General features: G+C 35.8%; 1 protein-coding gene across 1 annotated transcript in view; it reads right to left on the reverse strand.

The window, feature by feature from the left end:
• TCERG1L (transcription elongation regulator 1 like) overlaps positions 1–12,215 on the reverse strand; it is a 304,281-nt gene that overhangs the window by 244,065 nt on the left and 48,001 nt on the right. The window contains exon 4 of the mRNA XM_051982732.1: positions 10,801–10,980. Coding sequence (XP_051838692.1) covers positions 10,801–10,980 — 180 coding nt within the window. The remainder of the gene's footprint in view (positions 1–10,800; positions 10,981–12,215) is intronic.

Here is a 12,215-nt window from a genome sequence, read left to right on the forward strand (position 1 = left end):
GTATATGGAAGCATAATATTTTAAGTTTGTAGGAGGATGAGTTTATTGGGACTCAACCCTTGTGTTAAACACACTATTAAACCCTAAAAATGTAGATTGCAGTGAATGCTAATTAAGTCTATCTCAACAGCACTAGGTAAGAAACAATAAATGCCAGGATTCCTGGGCTGCCTAAAGAGGCTTTCTGCCTCCAGAATATGTGCCAGACAATTTTGGTTGCCTTCCTGGATTAAATTCTACTAAAGTTGCATCCCTTTCTTTGCCTTTTCTCTTGATCAGTACTTGTGTGTTGAACTGTTATCCCTATCAAGATGATTCCAATGTTGTAATGTACAACCCTAATCCAGTTCCTTAGCTGTCTAATCCCATGTCACTTTTCATCTATCTTTGATCATCAAGTCTTTTAGATACATCAAACCCTGATGGATAAGTGGACCTCTAAAACTTAATGTGTCACAGAAAAATTCACTATCTTCCCCCAAAACCTTCCATTATTTTAAGCTATCCTATCACAATTGAGGTACCACCATCTTACCGGTCACTCTCACTTGCAAAATTGGGATCATCCTCAAATTCTTATTTGCAATGTATCATTCCATGCAACAAAAATGTTGGATAAGTTTCTCAGGATTTGTAGGTCCTGATCAAACTCATGTGCTAAGGGAGCAGCAGGCTATATATATATATATAGGTTGGAATTAAATTCTGAATCAAAGGAACAGAAAGAGTCTAACATGATAAAATGCATAATTTCAGTGCATGCTGTGGAAAAATATTTGCATGAATAAAAATCAAAGCACTTACTTTCAAAAGAGGAGATTTCCGAGATCTTTGAAGTTCAGATTCTAGGTAACCACTATCAAAGTGAAAGAAGTCCAAAAGTGACCCATAGGACAAAAAGAAGGCAAAATGCTACATAAAAAAATTCTGTCAAAAACCTTGAGCATTAAAAAGAACATCAAATAAAAAGGAAAGAAAATTCAGTAGTGCTGGACACTATTCTGTAACCACCCGGAAGCACAGAAGAGAAAGATTATTGTATTCTATAGAGCAAAAGAGTTCCAACATGCAGTCCATGGTGTTAACTGCAAAACTACCCATAACTAGGGATGGGGAAAAAGTAGGGATTCCAATAAGAGACATTCCAAGCACATCTTACATGGAAACCAAACCTGATCAAATGTTTTGCTTTAAAAATTCCAAGAAATACAAAAAGGTGTGTTTTTTGTTAAGTGTGGCAATCAAGGGAAACCTCAATAAAAGCACAAGAAAGATCATAAAGAGATTTCTTTCTAAAAATAAGGAGACATGATCAAAGAAACAAAGCAAAGTCAAATAGGGAAGAAAATCATGGGACACCACAGTGTAAAATTCACAATGTCACTCCTATAAGTTAATAAATATTTCATGATTGTGGTCATGATTATGATTCCACTTGTGATTGTTACTGTTGTGTGGAATTCCATGGCAGAATTAGAAGGTACTAAAAAAGGAAGAGAGGAGAGGAGAGGAGAGGAAAAGAAAGGAGAGGAGAAGAGAGGAGAGGAGATGAAAGGAGAAGAGAGGAGAGGTAGTGGTAGGATAGAGTAATATTTGGAGAATAATACTTTTTTTATAAAGTGAAAGCAAAGTCTAACAACATTTTTTTATCTCTTCCAAAAGAAAGGGATAACATGTAAAGGAAATAAATACCTTTCAATGAGTATCATCCACAGTAATATGGAGCTAATTAAAACAACTCTTGCTTCTGGAGAAAAAGAATTGAAAATCCCGGGGGCTACTGAGATCCAGAAGATGGTAGGACACAGACTTAAGTATGGGATTTATCACATAGAGGGGAAGGAAATGCTCACGGAGAGGGCAAAAGGTAATAAGGAACTGCCCAAACACTGAAAAATTCCCAACATGGGACAATATTCTATCCTCTCTGTACCTGGGAAGAATTGACTTTTCTAAAAATGAAACACAATAGAAATAGGTCCAAATAGAGTAAGAGCTACCAGGCAATGGCATTAAAAACAGTTGATTTAAAAATTTTAATTCCACAGCGAGCCTAGATGCCAAAGAAGAAGAAAAAATATAATTATGAGGGTTATGAATGAAACAATTAATAATAACTAAGTCTAGAATAGATGAAGGAAGAGAAGTGATAGCAAGAACAAAAGAAGTATGCTTTTTAGTAAAAGACAAAGAAAATTAGCAACAGTAGCAGCAACAACAACAACCAGATAAATAGAAAGGCAGTGCAGGAAGGAGGATTTTACTTGAATAATTAACTCAAAGGGAAAAGGAGGAGGGAATTAGATAAATATATTAAAGCAAGAAAGAAAAACAAAGGAGCTAATTAGCTAAGCAAATCCTCACAAATGAAGGAAAAGGGGAATCTAGGGTGGAGGAGGTAATGTAAGTAAAAATAGAGCCAGAGGAAATAGAGAATAAGGGGTAGATAAAGTAGATTTAGCAAAAGTAACAGAGATAAGGTTCTAGCATTATAGAAGAAAAGAAAAAAAATGTGAATTCAAAAAGAAGCTATTTGAGGAAGTTATAAAGCTAAATAATACTTTAAATGTGAATGAATTAAACAAACCAATGAAACGGTGGGGGTGGGGGGAAGTGGAGATTGTCATTATATAAGAAAATAAACTCTTACAGTCTATTGCTTACAAGAAACAAGAAAACCCAAAACACATAGTAAAAGGAGAGGATGAAATAAAATTCACTATATATCTGGCAAATCTGAAAAAAAGAATTTCAATCACGTGATCAAACAAAAGGAAAAAAAGCAATAGGAAAAAATCATAAATAGCAAAGTTACATTATGTTCAAATAAATTATGGAAAACAGAATATTAAACTTAAAGGCCTTATCATCTAAATTCCTAAAGGAAAAATTAACTTATTTACAAAGATATAGAGGTTAGTCATTAGGGGCAAGAAATATCAAAGACCTTTTTTTCATTTCTAAATATTTCTGGAGAAATTAGACCTGTTAGAGATAAGAAGATGATAGATATTTAGACAGATAGACAGATAAATAGGTACTATTCACATACATATATTACTTTAAATGAATTGAAAAATAATATATGTATTTCTAAGGTCCACATACAACTTTTACAAAAATTGACCTTATTTTAGGGCAAAGATATATTTCAAATACATATTAAAAAGGAAGAAATTATAAATGCATCCTTTACAGATTCAATAAAAAATAGAAGTCATTTCAGAGTGTATAAGAAATGGATATAGGCCCAAATAGATACTTTACAATGAAATCCTCAGTAATTCATGGGTAAATAACAAGTTGTGGAAATAATTAAAAATTTTATGAAAGAAAATAATACTGAAGCAAGATCATAAATTTTATGAATACAGTTATGTATTCCTCAATGGAACATTATGTGCCATTAAACATATATTAATAAAACAGAAAAAGGGGTATATTAATAAATGGAATATGCATTTTAAAAATTAGAAATTTAACATATATATTATCAATAAACATAAAATAAGCACAAAAGAGTAGATATAAAAATTAGAAAAGAAATAAATAAGCTAGAAAGAAATACATTTTTAAAAGTACACAGTATGATTGGTTCAAGACTACAAAAAGATCTTGAAAGAATGAAGCATTAGTCAATGTAATAAGATGCAATTTATTTGAAAAAATGTAAAGCATTAAATTCAACTTTTATGAATGAATTTTATGAGTTTTAGAAGGGAAGGAATGTCCAGTTCCTCCCAGAGCATTAATTGGTCTGAAAAAAAAAAAAAAGATGTAAGAATTGTAAAGTCATTGGGAGTCAACAGTGGGATAAGAAAGTCAACAAAATCTTGAAATTTATGAAAACAGAAAACATGTAACAGATTAAGGAGGCAATTGCTACTCAGTACACTGGCTTCATGAAACCCCAACGAGAATACACTCTCTGAGCTTTGTTTCCTTTTTGAGGGAAGAATAAAGAAGTCTAAAGTACAGATGATGTTGAGGAAGGCAGAAAGTATGGTGAAAGACATGGTGTTTAGGTCCCATGGGGCAATCTCAAAGGAACAGGAGATATTTCACTGGAGAAAAGAAGCCATGGAGAGAGGGGAATGTTAGGTGCTTACTGTGAATTGAGATGGAAGAGATAAAGATAGGAGAGAAGATTGTTCTTTGATTTACAATTGTCTTATGGAAAATAGGAGATAATGTCTGTTTTCAGAGCCAATATGCTCATCTTTGGGGTAGAATTTTATGGAACAAAGAAACTGCACATGGTAATAGGAAAAGCACTGGTCAGAAGGGAATCTGGGTGGAAGTCGTGGATCTGCTACTTAAGACTCTCAAATTACTTCTCTATGCTCTTCAGGGTTCAGTTTCTTGCCTAGAAACAGTAGATACTCAGACTGGATGATCTCTTGATCTATATATCTCTTTCAGTTTTAAAATTGTATGAATTAATGCTCCAGCCCCATGTTTTTGTTTCATAGGTCATCCAGAGTTTCTGTTTGCTTTGTGTTGTTTCAAAAGGAACACCTGTTCTTTAAAAGTCTCACTGGACAGCCCATTTCCACTAGTTAAGCCTAAGGATTTCCCCTTGATTGTCTTCTATCTAATGGTTGTGCTACTCAGACAGCCATGTTGTGACACATCCTAATATGAGGTAGATCTATAGAATCAGGGTGTCAACTATCCTGTGGAGAACTGCTCAGCCATATTGCAGCCCCAGTTGGTAGATCTGGGGAGCATGGAAGAAGATCCCGCCAGAAAGTTCCTCCATCCTATACTAAACCTGGGAAAAGGTCGCAAGAAGGTAAAATATTGCCTACAGGCGCTAATGCGACTGACTACAGCAGTGGTGTTAAGTTCAACATCAAAATGTCTAGCAATGGGTACACAGGACTCTGTGCGTTTTGGAAACTTGTCTCCGCTCATCTACAGAGGAGACATTTAGTACTTAGCAGAACTGAGAGTGGATCACTGCAGCTAGCTAAATCCACAGGAACTGTCCAGGGTTCCTGTATTGCCAGTTATTGTTCCACCAGAGGATGCATCTGACTTAAGAGCTGCATCTAGAATAAGGAAAGGGTTCTGTTTACCGTTGTGAATATTCTGGCTTGAATATCCCAGTATTTAGCACTAGAGATGCTCCAGAATGAAGGGATTGGTTGAGAAATTATGACTGGCATGAGAGTGGACTAAGGAAAGGAGCTCAGTGATCCAACTGTGATCTGGACAAAGCACATCAATTTTGCACATTGAAACCCCTCTAGGTCTTTACAAAGATGATTAGAGAGGTTTTATTACTCATTCACTCCTTCAATGTGTGGTTAATTTTTTTTAATGGTTTTATTTGCAGCCATTTGTTTTTTGAATGGATTGAATATCAAACAAAGTTTTAAAAGAATCAACAATTTCCTGAAACTGGCTCGATTCCTCTGTTAGGATCCCACATCTATCTTTTGCACAGAAATCAGCTGATTTTCTGGCATTTTGGTTGTTGATAATTATTTTGCTATAATTTTTCCCTTGAGAGTTGGTTGAAATTTTAATATGTATTATGACAATTTTGATTACAGTGGAGGAGGAAACTAAGAAAGAGAAGACTTCCACCCCACATGGCTAGATTATTGTCGTTATAAAACTCATTCTACCATCAGCAGCCTTTGCTAATGAGACAGGCTGACAGACACAGGGAAGGCTGGCTTGCAGAATCCTGGCATCAAGATGCAGTTTTCATATGCCATGCTGCTTGGCTCTTACTTTACAGATAGGAGAAAGCCTTAGTCACTTCCCAGCTGTTCTGTGGCAGGATAAAATGTTAAATTTAAACCATTAAATAATTCTGAAAGCAAAGGAACAGGTGGCAAATGGTTTATATGGCAGATGGTGCCTTTTTTAATATTTGTATTTGATAGTAATTCACACTATGAAGGTCCAGAATGGCTCACACCAATTTTACCTTTTTCACTCGAATGCTTATGGAATTTTGGGAGAAGAAATAAAAATGAATTCAGCATTTTTTAAAGCTTCACCTCATCTGCTTTTCTGAAAGTAGGAAAGAATTAAATAAGTTAGCCCCATCCTTAGCTGAATTCATTTTGCTTTCCCTTTGATTCTAACATGATTTCTGAAAAATGTAAGCAATCCGAATATTAACTGGTAAAGTTTTGACTACAACCATTTTATCTTCATTGAAAAAAAAAAAGTGATTTTTGGTTGTTGTTTTTTTAAATAGAGATTCCATTTTTCCAACCAAGAGACATATTTTCTCTTCCAATAGACTTCTTTTTCCCTCAAAATGGAGGTTAAGTATGATGCAAATTGTTTACTGTTTGAACTATCTTTCTCAACATTTGCATTCCATCCTACAATTTGGACAGCTTCCCAAAGATTAGTTGGAGATGTGTGAACTAATTAATTTCAAGTTGTCTAATGAAAAGGGAAAAGAAGTATGATCATATGTTTTTCATATCACTTTTCTTGTTTTTGTCATAAAACTTTGGCAAACACTTATCTTAAGGGAAGTGTAGCTGCTGATAATCTTGGGAGAATCTACTTTAAGGCATGTGTGTATTCATGTGTGTGCACAAGTATGACATATATGTAGAAGTAAACACGTATACTGCTGTTCCTCCACATTGATGTCCTCTAAAGCCTCAGTGTAACATGAAGACGACCATGGAGTGTTGGAAGTCTGTATTCATGGAAATGAAGATCAGGGGCTTCTACCAAAAGGTAGAAAAAAAAAGCTTTAAATAAAAGTAGAAATTTGAAGTTTTTATGCAGAATCCAAGCAACTACATAAAAAGTGGTTTCAAAAAGGCACAACGATGGATGAGTTTTGGGGAGATGAACCATAGTAACCAGTACTCGCCAACCTGAAGACATGAGTTGATAGCCAGTATGAGTGGAGGGAGTGACCACACTTATGGACTTAGAGACCCCCGTGTCTCCCACAAGTCCTAGCACCCACAGAGAGAAGGGGAGTGCATTATAAGTTGGGAGTGGCAGACTTGCAGTCAACATGACCTACCTCCAACATGTGCAGGAGAGACACCAGGAGTTGCCACAGTTCATAGAGCACTAACTTATAATAATGAACACCCATGAATATTTACTAGTTGTTTGTGTGGGTAAAAGTTAGTATCTCTTAGCCCCTCTTTCCTCATCTGCAACATGAACATTATAATCAAACTCACCTCCAAGAATTTTTGTAAACCTTAATGTGCTAACCCATCTAAGGTGCTTTGAAGATCTTAAAGCAGGACAGAAATACTATTACTACTGTTGGTTTGATGACTGCTATTTTATTTGATTTTCCTTCTAAATCTTTTATTTTATAGCAGTATGAGGAGATATATGTCACATCAACTTATTGACCCTCCATTTTCTTAACCCACAAAAATAAAGGTCGGCACATCACTGGACTGCTATGAAGATTGAAGGGAAGAATGTGTCAAAAGCTTAATTTAAAACAAAAGTACTAAATGAGAGCCCCCTATTATTCAAGAGATATATTTCTTGCCATAATATGTCTAAGCATTGGCTGTGATGTGATGTTCTCAAATTTAATTTTCACTCATTGAATAGATATTTGATTATGTCATATTTGGAAAGCTATAAGACTAAGAGAAAATTCAACGGATAACTTAAGGGCATTTAACATGCTGCAAAATTTTCCTGAGGATTCATTAAACTTTTGTCTAGAAGCTGCTGTGACTTGCTTAGTTTGTTGTACAATGTCTTGTGTCTGATTTTTTGGGACCCCATTTTGGGGTTTCTTGGAAAAGATACTGAAGCAGTTTGCCATTTTTTCTAGCTCATTTTACAGATGAGGAAACAGAGATAAGCAGGTTAAATGGCTTGTGCAGGATCACAGACAGCTAGTAAATGTCTGTAGTCAAATTTGCCTCAGGAAGATGAGTCTTCCTTTATACCAAGCACTCCATCCCCTGCGCCATCTTACTCCCCAATGTACCACTCCTTTCCTTGAAGACCTGATAGATAAAAGGGAAATCCCTTAAAATTGTTCCCTGGTCTCAAACCCAGCACTTCTCTTTCTTGACCAGCAGAGGGTCTAGTTCAGTAACCTATGGAATACATCTGGTATGAAACCCAGAAAAGCCCAGGCTAAAAACCCCAGTCTATGATTCATATTAACCATGTAACCCTGTGGGTTCCTTAATCTCTCAGTTCCCTGGACAAATCTCTAAATTGGGAAGATGCTGAGCTGTAAGGTGATAGGGACTTTCATCAGTCAGGAGTTCTTTATCAGTGATCTAAACACAATTCCTATGACTAAGGTTAGAATATAAAAGGCTGCAGAGTATGGGAGAGGCTTTGGAGCATCCATGCCCTATCTGAGATATTCTAGTTATGTGGCTTTTGCCAAGGCTTTTTAACTCACAAAATCCCAAGCAACTCTCTGAGACTCTTGAGTCATAACTAAACTGCTGATCACTCTACTGATGCACAATGTCCCTAAGCTGGGAAACCACTGCCCCCACTCCTACACCAAAGTGATACTGTTCAGCCCAAGAAGGATCATCTCATTTCTGGACAAATGACCTCTTCCCCTCTCCTCTTTCTTTCTCCTCTTCTCATGCATTTTGAGTGAAGCAATTCCTTGCATGACTGACTTGAGTCTTTAATGAGATTCCAGCTGAAAGCAGCGCGATCATTTCTGGGTTGGTATTTCTTACTGATGGACTGAAGGAAATCTATAGATCTGTCTGCTTTTAATTTATCATTTATCATTTGAAAACTCCTTATGCAAAGCAGTTTCAAACTTTCATCTACTACAAAAATATTAACTTTTGTTAATACAGATGCATTTTTCTGCATCATATCCATATAAGCATTGGCTGAGGGCTACATATATTCTCAAACTTGGTGCTTGGACTTCCCAAAAGAAGGACATAAAGGCCAGTTCTTTGGTCCACAGCAGATAGCAATGATGGCATTGTTTGGGCCAAAGGATTACAGCTTTTCTCAGTTTCCTCATTTATTGTTTCCTTTTCCCCCAGAAGACTCAAAGATATCCTCTGTGGTGGAGCAGCCCTTCCACATCGAATCAAGCTTATTAACACAAATGATTGCAATAGTAAAGCTGGGAGATCCTGTTTTAATATTGCCCTTTATGTCTTGTTGACAGTACGTCCTGACAGTTATCGCTAAGATGGATAACATTGGTGCTCATCTTTCTAACTGAATGCACATTATGGCAAATTGGATTATGGAAACCTTATGAAATTCAAACATGGAAAGTTGCCTAATTATTATATGACTTTATAAATCATAAAAGAGGCACAGAAAATGAAATTCTCCCACCCTTATTGCCAGGGTACACACAGTTTTTGCTCATTCAGAGATTTATTTCCTTGGGAAATCATATGTCATCTTTAATGAGTGTAGATGGACGGATGTTTTTAACCAAAAGCCTGACATGGTCATAAATATTTCCCACAAGGGATTATCTGTGTATTTTATAATAGTTCTTGCTACTCAAGACCATTCATTTCCCCCCGGGAAATATACTCATCAGGCCATACTTGACTGCCCAAGGCTAGGTTCTCAAGTTGATCAACTGACCAATTAATCTTGCCCCTAGAAAAATATCAAATGGAATAGAAAATAACTAAAATAGCAAATGATTTAATTTACTCCTCTCCTACTGCAATCAAATTATTTTTTAAAATCAAATTTAAAACTGTTAACCTAATTAAGTTTACATCTTCCAGAAGAGAGTGAGAATGAGAGAGAGAGAGAAAGGAAGAATCAAAATGCTTCTCATAAAGCTATATTGGGACCACCTGATATAAGTTTCAGGTTTAATAACCCTTGTTTTGAATCAATTTCTGTCCTCCTGATTTATTCCTTCAATGACTACTTCTATCTTGTCATGCATTTTTCTTGAGATTTATTTTTCAAAAATTAAAAAGAGAATGAAATGGAAAATATATAAAAAGGAGATAACATCTAGATATTAATATATAAATATGAAAATATGAATGAAAATATAAATTTTCATATATAAATATAAAAAGGAGATAACAGGTAAATGTTATCTCCATTAAAAATGTGGTTCTTGGGCATAAACACAGTTTGTTTTGTACTGTTTTCTTTTCTGAAAGCACTCTTAGTGGAAGATTTATTTACAAGCTGAGTCTTGAAGAACTCAGTTTTTGAAACACATCATGATTTGCTTTCTCTCTTTCTCTTTCTCTTTCCCTTTCCTTTGCACATTCACGCCCAGAGCCATTCCATCTGCCACTCTCTTCTCTTTGACAGCAGCTCCTAGCACATCATTTATGAACAGAACAAGCTCTTGGGTCAACTTGCTCACATTGAGTTGAACTCTTCTGCCCATTGGCACATGGATCACATATGTATGTGCCAGTGGATTTACAAACAGTGGGGAAGATTGGTGACCATATGTTTCAGCCTGACTTTAACTGGCAAGTGATCGTAGAGTATGGAAAGGACGACTATTTCAGCTAAGTTCCAAATTCTCTTTTCTGCATTTATTACTTTGAGCCTGAATTTTGCTTTAGATGTTACCTTCATTTTCATCATTTTCACGGATTATCATTGAAAACCCCCTTTACTGTGTCCTCTTCAGATATTACTATTATATTTATTCAATCAATCAAGGGTTGATATATACCCTTAACTACAAGAGGCCATTTTAAATTTCTATAAAACCTAAAGTCAAAACAGTGCTTCAGGGAACATAATCCTTGGGTGGGAATCAACTGAGGAGGTTTATATAAAATAAGATTTCACTTCAATGCCAAAGCGAAATTTGACACTTACCTGAGAAGGGGGCTGTCAATAGGGGGATCTTGATGGGAGCCAGAGTCAGCAAATGGCATGGTTGCACAGTGGAAACTGAAGGTCCCCGAAGTCCCTCAGGTTCTACAGAGACCATGGCTGTAGATGTGATGGCAATGGCCGGATGACTGCCAACTTGCTTAAGGCCATTTGGACATCCCACTGCAGAAAAAGAACAAGCAGAAGATGCTTAGTTTCAATTGGTGATAGAAAAACAAACAAGCAAATAACATTTCTCTAAGAATGGAAAGGAGGAAGCCCTTAAACAAAAGAAGCTACCAGGATCATATCTGGGATTGTGCACATAGTTAATAGCTTCACCCTGGGAGAACACTTAAAGGGACATCAAGGGCCAAGCTCTGATTTTTCAGATGGAATGACCTGTCTATGGTCAAACAGGAAAGACTGACAGGAATGGGATTTAAACCCTGCACTTCTGACAATCAAGCCAGTGCTCTAGCCAATGTGCTCTGCCTCCTATCCAGGAATATTAATTATTCAATCAACAAAAACATTCATCAGAATGTAAATAAATGTAAAATGAAATTTTTATCTAAGGGAACACTCATGAATTGGGGACAAAGAACAGTCACAAAATCACATGTTTTTAATGGCAATCAAAACGATGATAACATATTTCTATGATAAGGTTTTCATAGCATGTCATTCTTCACTATCAACCGTTTCCTCCCTCCAGCCCAGATATTATTATCCTCTTTTTATATATGAGAAAACTTATTGTCATGTGAAGTTATTTCCCAGGTTTTCATATCAAGTAAGTGTCAAAGTTAAGATTTTAACAATGTTGAACTCTTGCTTTTAACCAAGGCTTCATAAAATAAATGCCAAAAACATTAAAAGAAGTCCAAGGATGGAGCTGAGGTGAACAGGAAAAACATTCAGAGAAGATAAAACTTGATGGACCAAAGCCCAGAAAGCTGAGGACAATAATGGGAATAAAAGTTTATGGGAAGAATTCCACTGTATCTAGAAGAAGGTCAGATGATCAAGAGAATTAGATATCCTTTCTTACATCAAAGTGACAAGAAGCTACGTTATCACTCCTCTGTCACATAATAACCATCAATCAATGAATCAGTCACTCAGATGTTGGAAGGATGAAGAAAGCCTGGATACCTTTATTGAAACAATCAATAAGTCCATTAAAATCTTTCAACTAGGTTAAAAAAATCCTTGATTCCTATTTTTTTTTTAAGTCATTGGGTAACATGGAGTGACATCATACACGAAGTGTGTTCAATTGAACACACAGATAATAAGTACCTGATCTCTCATGTGCAAGACATATGTGGTAGAACCAATCATGTAAATTGTGGCTATATATGGTCTCTGCATTCAAAGGCTTAAATTGATAAGAATAAATAAATTCATATGTA

This window comes from Antechinus flavipes, chromosome 2 (assembly GCF_016432865.1).
Source record: "Antechinus flavipes isolate AdamAnt ecotype Samford, QLD, Australia chromosome 2, AdamAnt_v2, whole genome shotgun sequence".
Taxonomy (NCBI): Eukaryota; Metazoa; Chordata; class Mammalia; order Dasyuromorphia; family Dasyuridae; genus Antechinus; species Antechinus flavipes.